General features: G+C 55.0%; 6 protein-coding genes across 6 annotated transcripts; 3 read left to right on the top strand and 3 right to left on the bottom strand.

The window, feature by feature from the left end:
- Positions 1-805: 805 nt before the first annotated feature.
- Positions 806-3,194, bottom strand: CABS01_08204 (uncharacterized protein; the record flags this gene model as incomplete). The annotated part of the gene is made up of 3 exons (XM_060541566.1): positions 806-994; positions 1,043-2,777; positions 2,830-3,194. The coding sequence occupies 3 exons, from the start codon at positions 3,192-3,194 to the stop codon at positions 806-808; spliced, it is 2,289 nt and encodes a 762-aa protein (XP_060402370.1).
- A 1,368-nt stretch (positions 3,195-4,562) lies between these two features.
- Positions 4,563-6,434, top strand: CABS01_08205 (uncharacterized protein; the record flags this gene model as incomplete). The annotated part of the gene is made up of 1 exon (XM_060541567.1): positions 4,563-6,434. The coding sequence occupies one exon, from the start codon at positions 4,563-4,565 to the stop codon at positions 6,432-6,434; it is 1,872 nt and encodes a 623-aa protein (XP_060402371.1).
- Positions 6,435-7,046: 612 nt separating this feature from the next.
- On the top strand, positions 7,047-9,464 carry CABS01_08206 (YL1 nuclear protein; the record flags this gene model as incomplete). The annotated part of the gene is made up of 1 exon (XM_060541568.1): positions 7,047-9,464. One exon carries the CDS (start codon positions 7,047-7,049, stop codon positions 9,462-9,464), a length of 2,418 nt encoding a protein of 805 aa, XP_060402372.1.
- Positions 9,465-10,053: 589 nt separating this feature from the next.
- CABS01_08207 (uncharacterized protein) lies at positions 10,054-10,182 on the bottom strand (the record flags this gene model as incomplete). The annotated part of the gene is made up of 1 exon (XM_060541569.1): positions 10,054-10,182. One exon carries the CDS (start codon positions 10,180-10,182, stop codon positions 10,054-10,056), a length of 129 nt encoding a protein of 42 aa, XP_060402373.1.
- A 3,331-nt stretch (positions 10,183-13,513) lies between these two features.
- Positions 13,514-14,816, bottom strand: CABS01_08208 (uncharacterized protein; the record flags this gene model as incomplete). Its single annotated transcript, XM_060541570.1, has 2 exons — positions 13,514-14,626; positions 14,676-14,816. The coding sequence occupies 2 exons, from the start codon at positions 14,814-14,816 to the stop codon at positions 13,514-13,516; spliced, it is 1,254 nt and encodes a 417-aa protein (XP_060402374.1).
- Positions 14,817-16,967: 2,151 nt separating this feature from the next.
- Positions 16,968-19,029, top strand: CABS01_08209 (uncharacterized protein; the record flags this gene model as incomplete). The annotated part of the gene is made up of 4 exons (XM_060541571.1): positions 16,968-17,033; positions 17,098-17,249; positions 17,929-18,825; positions 18,909-19,029. The coding sequence occupies 4 exons, from the start codon at positions 16,968-16,970 to the stop codon at positions 19,027-19,029; spliced, it is 1,236 nt and encodes a 411-aa protein (XP_060402375.1).
- Positions 19,030-21,158: the final 2,129 nt, after the last annotated feature.

Here is a 21,158-nt window from a genome sequence, read left to right on the forward strand (position 1 = left end):
GAACTATTCATAGGCGGATAGGAGAGAAATAAGGTCGGATAGACATGTGGGTTTGTTGCTGCCGCTCAGAAAAGTATGTTACACGTTGTTTTTGACGCAATCTAGCATTGTGACGGGATACGCTCGCCTCATCCGCTCGCCATCTTCACTTTGACAAAGGCACTGGTCCATTTTCACTCTGTCGTCTGGCTGTTTCGACGGTCTGCCAGCGCCAGCCAGTGCTCTTATACTTCCAGCCTACTTCAATCGCAACGGTCAATTATGCCTGTTCAGTTCCCTTCGAGAGGGTATCGTCAATTGCGACTGTACAAATCGCTCATTTTGCTGGTATCGCGGCGGAGGAAGGAGTCAGCTAGACTGAGTTGGGATCACGAAAGTCGTGGCTGGCAGAAACACACAGTCAATTTAGTCCGACGGCACTAGTAGTCAAAATAACCGGTGCCTTGCAGAAACTTCCCGCAGACGGTCCCACGTGGAATATCTCTTTTCCATTGTGTAGTGTGTGTGTATATTTGTACCTCTTTGTGCGTGTATTCGGCCTGCTCTCGAACCCGACCCTCCAAGTCCCAGTTGCCTCCTCTCCCCCTGCTGGATAGGACGTCGAGGGACGTCGAGCTCTGGCACAACCGTACTCACATGGCTTGCCAGACTTTTGTTTGCAGAAGACAGTAATATAAAAAATCAAAACGCCATTGTCCAGTATGCTTATCCATATCCCACAGGAATCCTACAAATGAGTGCAGCAAGCTTTGTCTAGGCCGTATCTTATCTCTTCACGTTTCTTCTAACCTCCTCTCTCGTTTCCTCACTTGGACCCCTCAAAGGCCCCCATGTCCTTGAGTGTAGTAGCCAGCCGTCGGTAGTCGCGCAGCAATTCGAGAACCTCGCCAATCTTCAGGTCGCCGGGGTTCTGCATCTCCATGAAGCGCTTGTTCGGCGGGCTGATCTTTGGTATCTGCTTGGGCGGCAATGCAGCTGCAATATCAGGGAAAGCCTGCGAAAGTCAGTACATGGTGTTAATGTTGGAGATCAAAGTACGTACGCTTGCAAGGTCGCCGCCGTCAGCTACCTTGGTAGCCGGGCCATCCTTGGTCATATCTTTAGGTACTTCCTTCGCCGCAATGGGCGTGGATGCGGTCCGGCTCAGACCTCTGATCATGCTCATACCGGAGAACCTGGAGAACGAATTGCCAAAATTCCTCACTGAGTCCAGAGGGTTGGTTGCGTTTCCAGGAGATGGCGTCGGCAGATCTTTCTCCCCTTCTTTGGCAAAGAGCACCTTCCTCGAGCTGTTGACGCTTCGCGAGCTATCTGCGCTATGGTCTCGACTGACTTTGCGTCCACCGATGAGGTTGAGCACCTTATCCTCGCGGACCGGGGGCCGGCGAGTAGATTCGGCCTCTTCTGTGCCATGAACCGAGCTGGCACCGCTGACGGACCCTTCCTCCTCAGGAGGCGGGGTGCTCATCAGCTTTCGAGCATCATCGAGCGTCTTGGGCACGACGAGCCCCTGGCCTGATTCGGTGGGAGTGCCCTGTGTCTCGCGCAACTTGCCGACCAAGAACTTGTAGCTATCACCCAAACTAGTCGAGATCGTCTTTATATGCTGATCGGCTGTGTTGAGCACGGCGTCACTTGCGGCACCAATGGCCTGAGCAGGCGTGTTGACGAGCTCGCTCAGTCTTCTATTCCGAGCTTGAACCGCAGCACGCAGCCCGGCCGATGCGGAAGGCGACGCAGGCGGTCTCGTTGGCGTGGCATTGCCAGAGTCGGTCTCCACCGAAGGATCCGCCGTTACCGTCAGTCCAGGCGGGAACGCCGGAGGGAATGTCTCAGCCCGCGGAGTGCCCGGCTGGCTGATACCTCTGGCAGGACCTTGGGGCAACTCATCGGCCCTCAGTGTAGACAGATCGACCGTCTCCAAAAAGCTGATGGCTGCTTCTAAATTCGTCAAGCAGTATGCGGCCTCGCCCGTCAATTTCGGCTCCCATCTAAAGTGCTGAATAAAGTGCAGGTCGCTAATAACGTTGAGATGCTCAGGAGGAAGCGTGATGAGGGTGAAGATGAGCATAGGCATAATCTCATCTGCGGATGCAGACGGGTGGAATTGCGCCAGAGTCTCGACAATATCCTTGTGTGCCGCTTTCAAGTGGTGTACCTTACCGAGCGGGTATCGCTTCTCATTCATGAGAATCAAGTCTCTTCTAGCCTGCTCAAGCGATTTCTTGATCTCTTCAACCTTTTCCGCAGCGGCTTCGGGTGTCTGAGATGCATCGTCGCCAAGATCGATTCCCAGGTCGGCCGGTCCAATGCCGACCAGCGCGAGTGCTGCGGTCTTTGATCGCAGCTTTGAATCCTGCGCTTCGTCCTGGGTGCTCTTGTGGCGGTAGATCTTGTCGTAGATACCTTCGCACAGCCTGCGCTCCACTGCCTCCTCGATGATGCCACGCTTGGCTTCGATTGCTTTCCGCGCCTTCTTCTTGTTGGCGAGTTCTTCGGCAGTAATCATCTGCTGCTCCGGCTCTGGTTTGGGGAGATTTTTGGGTTTATCCTTGCTTCCGAGGGAAGCCGCCTTGGCTCGAAGCCTGCTAGCTGTGGAGACCTTGGATGACGCGGACGGCGCAGGCGATGCATCCCGATTATGCCGTGTGATCAGACTAGAGATATGTGTGTTGACGTGTGTGGATGCGGTTTCGTAGAAACTCTGGAATAATGCAGAAACATTGTCGATGGTCAAAGGCGCGGGGTGACTTTTCGAGCTGAGAGTCTCGACGAAGCTATCCGCGGTCAGTAAATGACGTGAAGCCGAAAGAGGATGGTGCGCCATACCTGTCAGTCAGACTAACTAGTTCAATTGGAAGCTCACCCAGGTCCACAGAGCCTCTGCCGTCGAACCCATCGTCGTTATCTGTTGACGGCCTTCCAGCAGTCTCGAAAGCATCAGGGCCCTCGGGCTCGTCTGCTGGCTTCTGCTGGACCTTGCTGGCTACGGTCGTCGTCGTCGTTGTTGTCGTCGTCGTCAACGGGTCGGCCGCAGTCCCATTCTGGAATGTTTGAGCTCGTTTCGGGACTCGGAGAGGATCGCTGTCTTCGCTCTGGCGAGTGAAGGAAGGCGCCCGTATCGTATTTGGACGAGCTGCTGGGGATTTGGAGGGGCCGGTTGACGCCATAGTTTCGACGATGCTGGAAGCCATTTCCTTGGTCAGTTTGACTTCGTGGAGATGAAAAAGAAGGGATTTTCAGGCGCTGACTTGGGGCTGACAAGCAAACGTACCTGGTCTGATGTTGTCAAGGCGGCATTAAGTAGTGGAAGCGATCTTGAAACCCGATATCAGAGGAAAGAGATCCCTGGTTGTGGCACGCGGGACAGATTTATGCCATAAATGGAGTAGGAGAACAGGGATGATGGCTCGTAAGATGGCCCAAGATGGCAGCTATGTTTCTATTCGCATCTCTAACAAAATGATGTCAGTGCCGTAGATGGGGCGCACGGGGTGCCTTGTGCCAGCGCAAAGCAAAGAAGAGGGCGAGGATGGGGCGAGAGAGCAGTGAGGTTTTGAGGATTGTTGGTCTTTGAGCAGCTTGAGAATAGGCCGTTCCCATGAAAGGAAGGTAACGCAGGTAACCAACCGAGCATGCCAGCTATGGTCGGTAAGGAAGACAAGTTGACAAGGTAGCTCCCGCCATGCCCCCGCTCAAGTTTTATTGGAAGCCCACAGGTGTCATCTGCAGACGGATCCGACCTTCAGTGCATGCATGTGCTGGGGGGCACGAGGAGGACTGACAGCGGATGTCTTAGCCTCAGGGCCTGATAGCAACTGTAGCTACCTTAATGTAGGTAGGTACGAATGCTCTGTACTCTGTACTTTGGGGCTTGGTCTTGATTCCTGGATTCCAATCAGTGATGGGCCCATTCTAGTACCTTGCACAACGTACCTTGTTCCGAAGCATAAATGGTGCCTCGGAATGTCATCAATGTTGGGCGTATTATCCATGGCAGCAACCCGGACGGGTTGCGACGGGATCGTTGAGTAGCCGAAGGTCCGCTGAAGATGCCCCTCGATGGTCCCCCAAAGTGGCGTGGAACGGTGGATGCCAGGCACCAGGCAGCTTCGGATACAGAAGGCATGCGCGCTATCTGAGGGGACATTGGTCACATGCTGGTGCGGGTATCCCTGGTTGCGCCTTATCGGGGGATATGAGACTATAGGTACCCGCCCAGGGTAGCTGTTAAGCCGGCTGCAGTATCGACGACATAAAGTCTTAACGCAGATCCGGAGGCGGAGACCTTTTGGCGCAGGGAGTGGGTTATCGGGCCTGATCTGTGCACTCTCCGCGAGTCGGAGGCAACGTAAACAGCGCCAGCGTCGTCCACCTGATGCTGTCATAACTTGGGGCACGTTGTCTGCGCATCTCAACGTCGGCATCATTGATCCTCTTGTACTCATCTACCTCCACGCGTCGCCTTCCGCAAGACCCAACCTCTCGTTGCTTTCACTCCCTACGCTTCGTCAACCATTATTCCTGGATGCGGCTTCTTTTTCTTGTGTCTTGAGACAACCATGAGACTCAAATTAGGGCGAGGGGGCCAGTGTAGCTCTGCTGGCAGGGTTACGGCACAGCTGCTCTTATCGTTCCTCGCGGTATCACCGACTCTAGCTTCCGTTGGGGAAGTGCCAAACAACGACGAGGCCGTCCTTCAACCAGGACCTTTACTTCCACCCAGCACCGCACAACCCAACACGGGCGAACACATATTTACATTACGACACATTTTCCACCATGGAACATATCGGCATCCTCAGCTGCACCGACGCAAGGATGTCCGCCACTCCGACGGCGCCGATAACCAGGTCTGGCTGGCGGAGGAGGACGGATACAAGAGGGAAAGGGTGATGCCTCTGAAGGCCCAGAGCACGCCTCTCAAGATCGAGCGCATGGTTGATCGTCGGCCGTCTGTCGTTGATCCCATGGTCACCGAAGCTCGTCAGCGCGGCTATGTCAACATCATGTCGCCATCCGATTGGACTACCGACGAGGTCCCCGGACCCAACATCACGGACAAGGCCACGGTTATCAGCCTTGCCATCATGGCTGCAAACGCTTACATTGAAGAGGAGGGCAAGGCGGACTGGGAAGAGGTCGGCAGCGGCTACAATAGGAGCGCTGATTTCGGATGGGAGGGTGACGGACTCCGGGGGCACATCTGGGCGGACGAGACGAACTCGACTATTGTTATTGGCCTCAAGGGAACTTCTACGGCCATCTTTGACGGAGAGGGAACCACCACCAACGACAAGGTCAATGACAACCTCTTCTTCAGCTGCTGTTGTGCTCAGCAGGGGCAGTGGACCTGGCATCAAGTCTGCGACTGTGCCACATCCACCTACTCATGCAACAACACCTGCGTCGTGCAAGCGCTCAAAGACGAGCACCGATACTACACGGCGGCCAAGGAACTGTACTCGAACGTTACCGAGCTGTTCCCCGACTCCAACATCTGGCTGTCAGGCCATTCTCTCGGGGGCGCAGTCAGCTCCCTCCTGGGCCTGACCTACGGTATTCCCGTCGTGACCTTTGAGGCCGTGCCAGAGGCGCTCGCCGCCAGCAGACTGGGACTGCCTGTTCCTCCAGGATACGATCAGATGCTTCACCAGGCTCGCACAGATACCGGCGCCTTCCATTTTGGTCATACGGCAGACCCCATCTACATTGGGACCTGTAATGGTGCTACTGCGACGTGCTCCTTTGCCGGGTATGCCATGGAATCGGCCTGCCATTCTGGACTTGAGTGCGTTTATGACGTTGTGGCCGACAAGGGATGGAGAGTCGGCATCGGAACCCACAAGATCCGATCTGTTATCCACGATGTCATTATGAAGTATGACACGGTCCCAGAGTGCAAGGCTACGCCCGAATGCCGCGACTGTGCCAACTGGAAAATGTATGAGAGCAACGGGACCGAATCGACCACGACGTCCAAGTCCTCGACAACATCGAAGACGCGTACTCGGACAGCCACCTGCCAGACGCCGGGCTGGTGGGGTTGCCTGGATGAGACCACGACGACGCCGGTTACCACTACTACTTCCACGTCGACCACGTCCACTTGTAAGACCCCTGGCTGGTTTGGATGTAAGGACGAGACGACCACGACTACAACCACTTCGTCTTCAACTACGACTACAACAACGACGACTACTTGCAAGACACCTGGATGGTTTGGCTGCAAGGACAAGACTACATCGACCACGAGCACGACTTTGTTCCCCGGCGCAACCCCGTCTCACACCATCACTGCCGCGCCCACGGCCACCCCGACATCAGCGCCCACCAAAGCACCCCCTTCAGATCCTCGCTGCAATACGAGGTACTGGTTCGGATGGTGTAAAGAATGGACCCAGGCGGGCGAGAGCTGGAGTGAGGAGATGTGATTAGCATAGGTCCAGATTTACCTGTACTTTTGGGTTGAAAGGGATGCGGGAGCATTACATGAATTAACAGGCGGCGTTTGGTCATGGGAACGGAGTACACATAGGAGCTGGCAATGCCAGCCACAGATTAGCAATTACAAGTCATAGGAAACTATGCAAACAAGCTTGGAATATAGAACATCATATCAGGGTCTCATCTGCAATGATAAGTTGACATATATGGTGTTGGCAGGTCGCCTCAAGAAATCGGGTAACGGCGCACGGAGGTAACGCCCCCTAAGCCCCACTGAGGGACTTGGGGCCGTTGGTTGCTGCCCGCTGCCCGCTAACTCCCGATTCGCTTGTAATTGGTACCTTGCCGGAAGGTGGTTCTAGGAAAGTCGAATTGTCAGACGTCACAAGTGCCGCGACGTCCGCTACATCTACAATTTTTTTTTTTACCCTTCTGGACGCGTCTCACGCAGACACTACTTTACCACCCTCAACGTCAAAACTCTCCCCACGCAACCCATTTCACTCGAACAGGCCGCCGGCTGTACACGCCGCACCTCTCACAGCGCGGCAGACATGGGCTAAGGGCCTAAATCCACACCTTTCAATTCGACCGACGCGATGGCTACGACAGCAAACGACACCAAACCTTCATCGCGCGATGAGTCTTCGGACTCGAGCGGCAGCGACAGCGAAAATGAGACCCCGACAGTCGCCACTCCGACCACAGTAGAATGGCTCGCAACCGGTCGAGAAAAGCGGTCTACCGCCGGTAACCGCATGAAGTCGATGCTCGCCAACGAAGAACCCGATTCGGACCTCGAACTTCTCTTCGCCGAAGACGACAACGATGAAGGCTTCAGCGATGTCGACGATGCTGGTTCAGACGTGCAGATGGACTCGTCATCCGACGACGAGGATGACCAGCAGCAGGGAGACGACCTTGAGGGCGAAAAGGAGCTCGAGAAGCAGGCCAGGGAGAAGAAGCTAGCGTCGCGGAAACGCAAGGCCCAGGAAGCTATCCCGGCCAAGTTCAGAAAAAAGGTCCGCATCGAACAGACGGCCGCACCCGCGCCGCGGCCGAAAAAGAAGTCGGAACGGACGAGCTGGCTGCCCTCGGCGGCTGACATGCCTATCCGCGCCTCGCTCCGCCAGACAACGATGCTCAGCAAGGAGCAGCTGCACCAACAGATGAAGGAACGCGAGGCGAAGCGGTTGAAACAGGTGGCCATCATGGAAAAGAAGGCAAAGAAGCTCGAGGCGTCCAAGAAACCGCCCATGACACAGGCGGAACGGTTGGCTGAGGCGGCCCTCGTGGAGAAGCGCAACGCAAAGTCGTTAAACAGATGGGAGGTGGCCGAAAAAGCGCGAGAAGAAGAACGGCTTGCGAAGCTCGCCGCTCTCAACAACCGAACACTCAAGGGCCCTGTGGTGACGTACTGGAGCGGCATTGGTGAGTGGGAGCATCATCTGAAGCACGTTGGCAGGGTCGCCGAGGAAGAGAAGCCCGTTCGGAAGAAGAGGGAGAAGAAGGAAAAGGTGGATAAGACGAAGGGCAAGGAGAAGGACCAGAAAGATGGCAAGGAGGAGGGCTCAGCGTCGAATGCTTCTGAGCCGACGCTGCCTGCACCGACGACAGAGACGACAGCAGAGGCACAGTCGAACGCAAAGCCTGACGCTCCGCCAGCTCCCCCGACGTCAATGGATGTCGACCAACCTCAGCAGAACGATGCTTCAAAGGCACCCTCGCCATCGACACCCGTTCCGCCCGTCCCAACAGACCCTGCACCGATAGTGAAGACGGAAGAGCGCCCCCGTGTGATGGCTCCCCCACCCATTCCTCCACCGCCATCGTCGTCACTCGCCATGCCCAAGCCTGAAGACAAATCCAGGATCATGGCACCACCATCAATACCACCACCGCCGACCTTTGGCTCCATGTCCATGGCTCCTCCCCCTATTCCGCCACCTCCAAAGACATCGGTATTGGCAGCTCCAGTGCTCGCGCCGCCTGTTCTTGCCCCTCCCTTGGGTGGCATCCACCTTGCTCAACACACGACGCAGCCAAAGTCCAATGTTCTGGCGCCTCCGAATGTATGCCAGCACAAGTCTCCTCTATCCATGCCGGCTCCTCCCCCTCCACCATCAGCAAGACCGCCGCCGCCGCCACCTTCACTAGCACCACTCCAGCCGTCACAAACAATCGCTCCGCCGAAGCCTCCATCACAACCGACGGTCGATCCCTCTCCCGCACCGCCTGCGACTGCGCCTGCGACTGCGCCGGCAGAAGCACCGGCGCCTGAGGAGCCTCCCCCGAGCGAGGTTGCTCGCAACGCCTTTATCCTTCGCAACTTTGACGAAGAGCGTGTGCGTGACAAGACTGTTCAGACCCAGATTCTCTTTGGACGGCGGATGGACCGCCTTGCGAAGCCAGCGCCCCGGCCAGTATGTGTCATTACCGCCCACCCCGCTCGCTACCGCGACCCCGAGACGGGTTTACCTTATTTCAACGCCTACGCGTACCGCGAAATTCAACGACTCCGCCGCGGCGAGTACAAGTGGAGCAGCCTGCTCGGCGCATGGGTCGGCAGCTGCACATATGCCGCTCGCGGGGTGCCGGAGCGGTTCCTCAAGGGAGGTCCGCCAAGACAGCCAAAGAAGAAGGAGGTGGAAAAGGAGGAGGCTAAGGTTCCAGAGACAGAAGCAGTGAAAGGCAACGGCGCCGTCGGGGAAGGCACCGAGAAGCAGGAACCCAATGATGCCAAGACGACACTACCTGCTCAGGAGGGGGTGGTGGATCAGCCGACAGCCAAGACGGATGCCGCGACGGTGCCCTCACCGTTACCGTCGGCGGGGCAGGCACAGACGCAGCCGCAGACCCAGCAGCCGCCGCCGCCGCCAGCCCAGCCGCAAGCGCCGCAACCACCACCACCACCACCACCAGGCCAAGTTCAACCCACCCAGGACAAGGAAGTGAACTTGGCCGTCACCGAGTCTGCCACACAACCCGCTGCCGCTTCGGTTGCGACCGTTGTCTGAGTAAGGACAAACTCTATGGGAGGCCAGCCTGAGTAGTTGAGCAGAACAGAAAAAACTTTACGGGAACGAAAAAGCCACGGCTATTTGAGGATTTTCATCGGACGGTTTGTTCCTGCGCCCTGAACAAATATAGGCTCCGACCGATCAGATCGGAGAGAGTGGGCCGAAACAAGGCACACACCAACATACACACATACCTACACACGGGGAGTTCAGAGGGAGGGTAGGAGGAAAGTCAAAACATGGGGCCAGGGCTCGACTTCCGAGGTCCCCAATGTTCACGGGCGTTTATCAGGCCGCTTGCTGGATTGGGTACGGCGTTATATATGGCCTTTTTGGTGTGGGATGGGACGGGGATACTGTACTTCTATTGTGATAATACCCGCAGGGCAAGTTTTCCCTCGTTGAAAGGTGGGAAAGATATGCTCTGCCGTTCTCGGAAGTGCTCTGAGAAACTTGAACAAATGCTTCACTCTGTCCTTGTGTGTGTTGTTCGTTTTCTTTGCATCACTGGTCATCACAGTATGGTATTGTTCATAAGTACTACCAATGAGGCATGTGATCACTACATCAGGACAAAGGGTCCAGTTCAGTATCTCGTGAGTTGTCCAGCAAAACAGAATTCCGGAACGAACTCCACAGCATTCCGGGTGATTCTTCTCGGCCGGGAGAGAAAAGACCGACGAGACACACATAACCCCCCTTTCTTCCCCTCCATGTCGTCAAAAGCCTCTTTCTGAGATTCCCCTTCTCCCACCTCGTACGTAGTGACACAATTCAATGGTATCAAGGGGCCCTCGGAAGCTGGATGATGAAGCACGAAAGGGGGGATGGCAGACCGAAAGCAGACTGAGCTGCTGGAGGCCGGTATGGCTGGCTAGATGGTTAGGTGGTACGGTTGGGCTGGAGGGCATGAAAAACGCTATTTAAGAATTTGTTTGGACGTTGGGGGTGTAGTGGTTGACTTTTTCTCGTGCCAGATCTCTTTCTCTCTCTCTCGCGCGCGCGCGCGCCGAAGAATGTTGAGATGGTTTTTTTTTTGGTGATCAGACCAGGGCAGGTTTACGTACGACTGTAGACAGACCGCTTACAACCCACGGCCCATAGGGTGGGTGCTACATTCGGCGAGCGAAAAGCTTAATTTGAGGTGTGGTCTCGACTTTCTTGTTCCGGGCATGAGTCGTGATAGATGCGGACATGTGGGAACGCATGATCAGGAGGAAGATGTCAGGTCCAGGGTAGGGAAGTGGTAGAAGGTGGAGGTTCGAGGGAATGTAACGCCGTTGGACATGGCCAGACTCGGAATTCAATCTTTGATCGAAAACACTATCAACGATGCGCGGGATATAGGTGGATGGAGGGGACGAGGTTACGTGGTTGCATTCTGTACACCGCGCCATCTCATACAATCCATCTACGGAACTCCCACTCGCAGGCATGCCTCACCAATACATCCGTTTACGCGCGCGAGCAGAGGAGCAGTAGTAGTAGCATTGCAGGAAGTAAGGCTGTTGACACGGAGCCGCAAATCCGACGTTGAGCCTCACCAGAGCATGCTTCGCCTTTCTTCCCCTGACCATTCGGCCCCTTCACCTTCACGTTGGATAAGCCTGCCATACCATACCATACCACACCACCACGTACACAACCAACCTTCCCAACCTTTCGGGTTCGATATCGGATTCCCGTCTCTCCCTTCCGACCATCCGAAGCTTTCATTCGTTCCTCGTAGCCGTACCTGGCCTTACGTACCTCTCTCTCCCTCCCCTCTCTATAATTCTCTTGGGCGTACGTACGTATACACACACCATCAACATTTACGCTCACTAATACATCGTCGTCCCATGTTCAAGGTGCTGCGGTCTCAGTAAGACCCTCCGCTCTCCCTCCCCTCATCTGAGCCTTTTCTCTCCCTCCCACCCCTACTTTCTTACACAATCCCACTGGGTGCCGATTGGGTATGAATAATAAGCAACCGGGCCATACAACCCCTTCCATGCACCATTCAGAATTTTGATTACCTCGTTTCTGGTGCCTGGGTAGGTGCCTGGCTGGCGTGGGAGCATACCCAGATACTTGCTAGGCTGGACGAGGATTGTGATCGCAAGTATAGGAACACCCTCACTATACCTCGCTGAAATACTCGCATCTCCCCCAATCTCCCGTGTCAGCTCTCTTTTTCTGTTCCGACGTTGACATCACTTGGCGAAGAATTCGCGGGTGTAGGGAGAAATACGCTATACCGCAGAGAGAGTCCATTTGAGTGGTCTCGTAAGTTGAACAGGATCGCAATTCAACCGCTTCTTCCTTTATCTTCGGACCCCCTTCTCGCATACCCCTCCCGTCTCTCCGAGGGGTGAGTCCCCTTGGACACACACGTGTTGAAACACCATTATAAAGAGACACACGAGAGGGGACGGATCATCGTATCTGAGTACATGTCGTCATTCTTCCCCAACGTGATCGGGGAAATCACGGCAAGTAGGGCACGGTGATAATCACTTTGCCTGGGGAAGACGGATCATGACCATGACGATGAACCATGGCGGCGCTCGCCGGACACGAATAGTGCATGCCGTAGTCAAAAAGTAACCAAGACGAAAACGGGAGACATCAAGAACTCCAAACCAAGATTGATGATTTAAATTGTGAGATCCAATCAGTAACGAAATATCAACCGCCAATACTATCTCACAACCTTCAACTAGCCAGTAAAAGTCATGAAGAAGGCTTTCGTATCTCAAGCCCCAAATTACTGCCGCTATACCAAAGGAAACATCGTGAACAATACTGGAGATAATGTAGGTCTTGAAGAGAATGAAGGGAAAAGGGGGGGAAACGCCCGTCGGGAATCTGGTCCAACCAACTACACCTACACATCGTCGTCATCCCCTCCCCTCCCATACCGTACCTTATCCCAAGAGGAGACCAAAACACCCAAATGACATGCATGGCTAAGCTTCTTTCATGGTTTGATGAACACATTTCCCCTCTTGGATGGCTCTTAGCAGGAACTGGGATTTTCTCTCCCGCCGGCTTAACCGCTCATGCTAAGCATCCTCTTCTCCCTCGCTTACTCTCGCTCAACTCTCAAGCTTGCCGACACAACATCCTTCACCCGCCCACCCAACCATATTCTCACATCCAGGGCACACACACACAGACATACAACACTCACCGTTGGACCAATCGCCGTGGTGCCCCTTCCAGCTCGTACGAGGCCCTCGGCCGAGCCTCACGGCAGCTCTCCAATCGTCCACCGCCCACCACTCCGAATCCTTTGAAACCGCAACCGTGAGTGCACAGATGGTATTCGTAAGGCACGTAGGCAGCAAAAAAGAAGCCTATTGGGCCAGAGCCTCGAAATGAGCCAAGGTTGCTTGCTTTTCGCGGGAGGCTAAATCAGTCAGTGACCCATGCTTCAATTTAACAGCCGGCGGTAACCCGGGATGTTGCAGACTGACAGACGGCTTCCATCACTTGGCATATGGGGGAGGAGACAGTTTCAAGCTTCTTGAGTCATTGCAGATGTTTCATTCAGGTTCATCTATCACGATCTCTTCGTTCCGCCTAAACTGGCAACGCTAGTTTGCAATGAGCAACCGTTTCCCATCAATGAAGCTTGCTCAATGCAGCCACGGCAAATTCGATCCAAATACTCCAAACACCTTGGTAATGTGTACCACATTTGCGCCGTTGCCCGTTGTCCACCTTTTCCTTTGTGTGATGGCCATTCCATTGTCCCCAGAGTTCCTCAAAATGTCCACCACATAAAGCGCCGTTGGCATGAAAGCCATGAGTGGTAGTAGCTGTAGAAGGGCAAGGAAAGGGTATATCTCGTCCAGTACTCCGTCCAAAATCCGATTCCTTTTTGTGAATATGAGCTAGTAAGCCCTGTGCCCCAATGGGGAAGGCTGATGCGATGCCGCCTTTTTGTATAACCTGATATGTAATCCGTCTAGGTGGCTTTGGTTGTGTGCTTAGCCATCGATATATACGACGGTAGTGCAGAGTCACCGTGTAGTGTGACCTGCGTAGTAAATTTCTGTTTAGATGCCCTTGCCGCGGATGACATCAACCATCCAGCCCATCTCATTGACCAAGTCGTCAAGGCCGTTATCAGCGGGGGCGGCAACCATGGTGTGAACACCAGGGTGAACCTTGATGCCGGGAGCCCGGGGCAAGCTGTAGTTCTGTTCCAGAGACGGCTTCCTGGTGCTCGGAAGGGACAAGGGCTGAACGAAGTTGGCATCGCTCTCGTTGGAGTAGCGATCCTCTTCGGTAGAGTCATAGAAGGATGGTGTATCATCCTCAGGAGAGATGGGGCCAATGGAGGAGGCGACGCTGGAGTCAGACGAAAAGGAGAAGCGCGAGGCGGATGGTGCCGTCGCCAGGTCTCTCAGCGTCTTGTTGACGGGAAGAGGAGGGAGAGGCGAGTACTTCTTCTCGCGTGTGAGAACTCGCGGGGCGTGCACTACCGGCAAGGTGCTGTCAGAGTGGGAGCGTTTGAAGGGCGGTGGTGACAGGCTGGTCGTGTAGGGGTTGACCTCGTAGGCCGAGTTGGCAAAGTTCTCATCATCGTCTCCCTCCTCGGCAATGTCGTCGGGGATAACAACAGGCGGACGCCCATATGCGCTAGAGGAAGCGCTGGAGAAGGGGTTCTCATCGGAGAGGAACCGTCTCAGGGACTCTGGGGAAAGATCGCGAGTTCGGCTTCCCTCAGATGAACCGCTTCTGTTGTCATCCGAAGAAGATCCAGAGTACGGTGAAAGAGGGCGGTCCTCATCCTCGGATTGGCGGCCACGCTCAGCAAGCCGGCTGGTGGACGGCTTCCTGTTGAACATGCGACGCCAAGACGGCGGCGGGGAGGTAGAGCCGGCGCGGGAAATGGATCTGCCAGATTGTGCGGCCGGTGCGGAGCCCAGTCTTCGAATTGAACCGCCAGGCACTGGTGGTGGCGGCCTGGGCGTAATGAACTTGTCTTCAGGGTTCATGGTCTTCTGTTCACCAGGACGGAGCGAGCCCAACGATGCGCTCCTCTTCCTCTCGGCCACTTCGTAAGGGACATCCAGAGTGTTGACAGTCTGTCCAGGAAGGTAAGGGCAGTTGGTGGTGGTAGGCAGTGCCGGGTTGTGCGACTCTTGGGTTCCATCAATCTCGTACTAAGACGTGTTAGTGCGCGGACCAACCTAGCCTCGCCAGATAACCTACATAGTAGTAGTAGGTGTTTCCCATCTTCAGGCCGCCGTTGCGCTTGGTATCCCTCGCACCCAAGTCGTCGTCCAGAACAATGTCCTTGAAAGTGTGGCATCCGCGCCATTGGCCGCGATCTCGTCGAATATCTCGTTCCATGGTGTATGGTTTGGTGAAGTTGTCCCAGGAGCCGACCAAGTGTACTGATCTTACAGTCGGATGAGTCTGACTACATAGTCGTGATGGTCAGCGAAGGTAAGTAGAGGGGTTGCTTCTGGTAATATATATGAAGAGCAAGTGAGAAGGTATGAAGCATGATGCGAAAGCCAAGACACCAGCCACTGGGCTTGCGCCGAGCATCAGACCTGGTCCCCTGTCCCCCACCCAGGAGCGGACGAGGTGCCGATCACCGTCGGCGACGATTTTTTTGGCTTTGCAAGGTGTTTGACGGAGTTCTCGGAAGGTTGCCGCTGAGAAGCTGGTAATGGCAGGTGAGAAGGTGTGAGGGGAGGAACGGGCGCAGGCCAGGGCCGGGGAGGTAGGGCATAGCATAACCCGATATAAACTTTTCCATCCGACAATGTTCGAAACATGAGCCCAAGCAGACGGTTAAGCAGAAGCAAACAACCTTCGGCGCCGGTCCCCGAATGCTTTCCCCGACCCTTTGGGGAAACCGAAGAGATGTGTGTGAATGCTAAATGAGGAGAGGCAGCGAACTCTCGCAGACCTTGTGCTTCATTCGGCCGTACTGGGATTTGTGCAGGAGTCATGTAGGAGGCGTGATGGGACGAGGGGATCGAGGCTATTGGCCAGACATACAATTATGCGAGTTCGAACGAGAGGGCGATCGATCTTGTTGGATTTGGAGCGAAAGCGACGCCAAAGTTTCGACCAGCGAACGGGAGAAGAAAACGAAAGCGAGATTGCAAAGAATTAAATAAAAGCGACTCACAGCATGAACGTAAAGAGCGTCGTTGTAGGGTCCATGATGGGAAGCTAGAAAAGAGGCGGAAGCCTGAATCAAATAGGGTCGCGGGGTGTAAGTCTCAATTAATGGAATGTTTGTCCCGCTGTGCCGCGTCTGTTGGTACGGGTAAAGCTGGGGAAGGAGGCTTGGATCTGCACGTTGGCCCGGCCGGCGTGGTGTAAGTCGACTTGGCCGGCGTTGGTTGGGATACCACAGTCTAATTCGATATCAATGAAACGCCAGGAGCAGTCCCATTCTGTCTGGATAGACGCAGAGAAGCACCAGGTTGAGGACAGGCGAGGCAGATTTGAAATTGAGGGACAGGGTGGGCGGCCAATGGAGGGGACTGGATGTGCGTGGAAGCGCCGTGTTGGTGATCTGGAAGGGCGAAGTCGATCGCTGACTGGCGAGCGCTTAGAGAAACAAGCGGGCGGGCCCTGGGCATGCAGAGCAAAGACGGCAAAGCAGGTACGGTTTCTAGGTTTGGAAACAGGCGAGGTAACGGAGGAATTGTAAATGTCCAGATGGGGTGTTAGAGGTTGAGATGGTCGCCAGGTACCCCGTCTCGAGTAGGTTGGTGGTGGACTGGTGGTTGGGTTTGGAGCCTTTGGCGGACCGGTTTGTGGGAGGATGACGGAGTACGGAGTACGGTGTATGGACAGGTACGGGATAGTTGTCGAGGAAGTTTCTTTCGAGGTCGCTCTGCAATAAATATGAACCTCGGACGGAAACGGGGGCACGTCTCGCGAGCCTTGGACGGAGTTGGACCCAGGATCTTGTAAGCTGAAGCAGTAGCGCGGGTGAGAGAATAATTAGACGGTGGTAGCAGAGATGCTCAACAGGCCGGTCTGACCAGTGGAAGAGCGAGAGCCAAGCCAGGGTCTCCCAGTCTATTTGAAGGGGCCCTCGACGGGCACTAGCGAAAGACAAGAGCTGAAGGAGAGGCGTGGTGGGCTCTTGTGGATTACCGAATGGTCCTTGTACTCGATCTGGCGACGCTTTGAGCGCCCGCAAGCCCCCTTCAACCTCTGGTAATTCCGTAGGACCCGCGCGAAGCCCCAGTCGGAGGAGGCGTCAATGGTGAAGGTAGTTGGACCAGATTGGGAAGAGATGAGGCGGCGACAGCGGCGTTGGGCGACGTAGGCAGGAGAATCGTGGCGTTCCAACTTTGCACACCAAAGTAGACGGGCCTTTCCTGACGCAGTTGGTAGCGTGGCAGAGGCTGCTGAAGCCCTCGCGAGGCCTGAAGAGCAAAGGCGAGTGTCCGTACTCTGTACTCCGTACTGCGTAGCAGTTCATGCAGCGGGCTACTATGGCCAGGGCTAGCAAAGGCTCGACAGGCCATGTGGGTTGAGCTTGACTCCTTGTTCGAGGTTGAGTGCCGGGTGCAGGAGCAGGGGGATGTTGCCGTGCGGGAGGATCTATTGGACGATGTGCTTTAATTAAGGTCCGTTATTGTAAGGTACCGTGCAGTGGGGATTGGCCAGAAAGCTGCGAGGAAACAACCTTGAAGGTGACTTTTTGACTGGAGCCCTGGAGACTGGAGCCCTGAAGGTCGATTTGATCAAGGTGACGTTGGGACCGTCTCAGGACCGCAAGCAGAAAAAGACGGCGGTTGGCTGTTGGTTCGTGGCGTAGCCAAGTGTTGGTTTGGGTATCTTTGTATCTCTCTATTTGCGGCGCAAGGTGACAGGGCAAGGTGAAGTCGAGACTCGAGACTTGAGGCGGCCGAAAGATGGCCAAGCCATTTGCATTTGAGACGGCTGACGGCAACCAAAGGTCAGAGAAGAGAGCTCTGTGTACCTTAGACGCAGTACCTGGATAGTTGATGATTTGTGCATGTGCTTGTGCGTATGACATACTACGTACACCGTTCTGTACCTGCAGGATGCAGCCTGGAAACCGTCAGAGCGAAGCACCTTGCGTGCGCCTTTCTTGCCTCAAAACGTCGACCGTGACAAGCAGACGGGAAAACGGAAAGAGCAGAGGCATCCGTTCCTGTCTCGTTTGGCGCATTCGTCTTCCCCTTTGAGAAACAACTATCGCGGAGCGTCAGTCATCCTGAAAAGTCTACCTACCTACCTTAGGTAGTAAGCACGTACAAGAAGTAGGTAGGTGTGGTGGCAGGCACGCCTTCCTTCTGCCTCTACCTTACTCTACGTGGAAGAAGGCAGGTACAGCACGACGATGATGATGCCAGTTTGGGTTTGTGTTTCGTGTATTCCTTCCTTCCTTCCAAATCCCCCGTGTCTATTCCCCGAGCACACCACTCGTCATACTGGGCAGTCACCACTCATCACCCAGTCCTCTCCTTCCACGACAACGCTCAGCGGGTGAACCGTGTCAGCCCCGGAGCCAATCAGTTTCGGTCTCCCGGTACTGTGGACGGCGAGAAAGCCCCACGCCGACCTCCGTCGGCCTCTACGCCCAAGACTCCGAGACCGCGCCCTCCCTGTTGGTCGCCCGTCACAACCTGCCGTTATCCGACTTGATATATGCTATACTCCGTACTGAAAAGTACAGATCAGACATCCAATATGATGCTGAGAGAAGCGCCGCGGGCGATCAAACACTACACATTCGTCAGCAGGCACGGCACCCAGGCGGCACACCTCGATCGATCAAATTGGCTGTATCCGCATGTGCGGTGTATCGTGTACCCCAGCCAATACCTGGTTTCATTACCAATGCTTCCCGACCCCAGATGTACCTCTCGAGGACATTGGACGAAGCCCACCCGACTCCTACACTGCCAATTTCACCAGTGACCTCACTTCAGTGCTCCACAGCACACCACACGATACACTACAAACACAACAGCACGCCGTCGTGGAATCTCCGCGACATCCGTGCTGCATTTCAGCATGAAAAGCAAGCCTCACATGATGCCACCGACCACGACGTCTCCTCAATGACGTGCCTGTCATTCAATCGTATCCCGGGTCTCATCGTCAGGCCGATCCTCTTGTGGTGTCGCCGTCGTGGCAGCCCCCAGCTAACCAGTGTTACTGATTTGATCCAAGTTGACAACAGTCTAGACATGATCCCCAAGGGCCAAAATACCACCTCAACCCGGACACGCAGCAATGCAGCAACCCAGGGCACAACCGTATTGTCCGTTGCCCCGATGCAGGGTCCCATTCGGCGTCACACCTCGATGGCCGTCCGTCGAGATATGCAAATCACGGCCGACTGGTTCCGGTGCAATCGCCATTTCCATCCGAGTCCAGCTGCCTTTGACCGCCAATGTCTCACTCTCTCACAGATGACCGGCTGGTAGATAGTATCCTGCGGCTTGGTGCCAATAGCTTGTTGGCGTTCCCGGCCCTAGTTGCTTCCGTCGCAGCTGAATTCACCCAAGCTAGGTCAACGGCCATGGCTATCGCTTCTCGACCATCGAAATGAATCGGGAACCCGCCAATCCAGATCGGACCTGCGCCGAACTGGAGTCCGTCGACGGAACATTACTATCCACTCCACCACCACCAATGATACTACATACATACAGACCGGATCGTGACAGGCGTTCAAGCCATTGAAAGCGGTATGTCTCCGCTGTGGGGAGGTAGCTGCGGCCACCGAAGGGCACTAGCGCAAGGAACTAGATGCAGAAACCCTGCATTTATTCCTTTGTGGTGTTGTGCAGCTCTCTCTCGCGGCCGTCAGCAGACCTGCAATGCCAAACGCTTCCTCGCCTCTCCACAGCGTTGACATTGCATAGCTTCGCGTTAGATACCTCCTGCCACAGATCTAGCGTCGCCTCTGGTACCGGTGGAACGGGAGACTTTGGTCGTACACGAATGGCGCATCATCTAGCCGTTGGCTAGAGGACGGCAGCAAATGCAATGGTTGCATCACACAGGGCGGGCAGCAGCTCTTTCAAGATGGATCGGAATGACTTGGCTACCTAAATCTCACGTCCCGGATGCCCGCGGTGCCGCGCAATCTACCTGCTTGCGTCTTGAAGTCGTACTCTTTGCAAGCTCGATATTCTCGAGCTGGCGTCAAAGGCTTGAGCATGGCTACCCACCACGATTTACGCTCGTATGCTTTCTTCATGCGACGCGGCGCCGAGTCGAGACCTCGTGATGAGCGACTCCCAGACCGCCGCCGACCTGTCTCGTGCAGAATCGGCGATGCCTCAAACAGTTGTGGTTGCCCAACAACTCTAATCTCGAACTGAGCGACGACTTCGTAATCGGTGTTAGGGAATAGCAGACTCGGCCGGCAGACTGCATCCTCCCCTCGGTTCCGCGCTCTGCAAAGACTGCAAGGTTTCGATGGTCCTAGCTTAACGGTTACGGCCGACTCCATACTCGTCTCAACTTGACTCGACAGCTACGTTTGTTTTGCAATTCTCAAACAAAGCGGTAGAAGCCGACTGTGCGCGCGGCCACGGCCTGGTGCTTTAGTATTTTTTTTCACGACTCGGATCCATTCTATCCACGTCACAGGAAACATGTTTGTCGCCGTCCTCAGTTCGTCTGTACTGCATTCGACCTCTCCAGACCCATCACCCGCTGGTTGTCTAAGCTTCTCCCCGACTCAAACGAACTGTCATGTCTGAAGATTGGAGTTTGCCACATAGGTCCTGGCTGAGGCACAGCGTCGCAGTCGAAAACTAAGAACTCCGGGGGCCGTCGGGTGCCGAACAGTTCATTGGCTGTCGTGCCTCCCTCGAGGTAACGTCTGGAAGCCAACAGCCGTTAAGGGTCCATCCCAAAGCCAGAGTGGAATGAACCCTTGTTCACACCCAATCTCCTGGTTCTCCTGAACGAGTGTGTTGTAAGACATTCAATATCACGAGAGTATCCACACTGCAGTGGGATGTCTCAAGAAAAGCAACGCCGAAGCAATGCTGTGGCCGTTGGTTTTCAGGAGTGGGTAACAATTAACTCAAACTTCCCGACCCTTAGCGCTCCAACTCGAACTTGCAATTGTGGCTCGAAGAAGCGCAGTTGTGTGTACTACCTCGCAGCCGTGGACCTGCTATTGCGTGGTACCGGACGAAGCCATTTGCAGTCGTACCAGACGCCAGATGTTATCTCGTAATTGCTCACCTCAGGCAAGCAGGGAGTAACAAGCACGGCTATATCCATTCCGCCTATTGCGGTACGTGTGAGTGAACCCAACTCGAAAGATCAGCATTGTTCCCCACGATATCCATCCAGCTTGCGGCGCCGACTCCCCGAGGCCCTGACCCGTTCGAACTCCGCGTCCCCGAACTTGTCAAGTGTCAAATCAATCAAACAATCAGGCTCAACCTGCCTCAATGAGGCCTCCCTCCACTGGCCGTTCTTTGGGGTTTCCACTGGAAAAGCACGGAGGTCGTTGTGATCATGACAAAAAAGAATGGTCTTTTTTCCAAACGCGCACTGAGTTCGAGTGCAGAGTGAGTGGGAGAGATAGTCTCCCGGGTGTCTCCCATGCCTTTGTTTCGTGGCACGGTCTGGTGTCTCCAGTTCGCCGCCCGTTTCAATGTGCGCGCGCGTGTGCGCATGTGTGTATGTGCGCGCATCCCGTTTTATTGTGAG

Source organism: Colletotrichum abscissum (genome assembly GCF_030869225.1).
Source record: "Colletotrichum abscissum strain IMI 504890 chromosome Unknown Scaffold_18.1, whole genome shotgun sequence".
Lineage (NCBI taxonomy): Eukaryota > Fungi > Ascomycota > Sordariomycetes > Glomerellales > Glomerellaceae > Colletotrichum > Colletotrichum abscissum.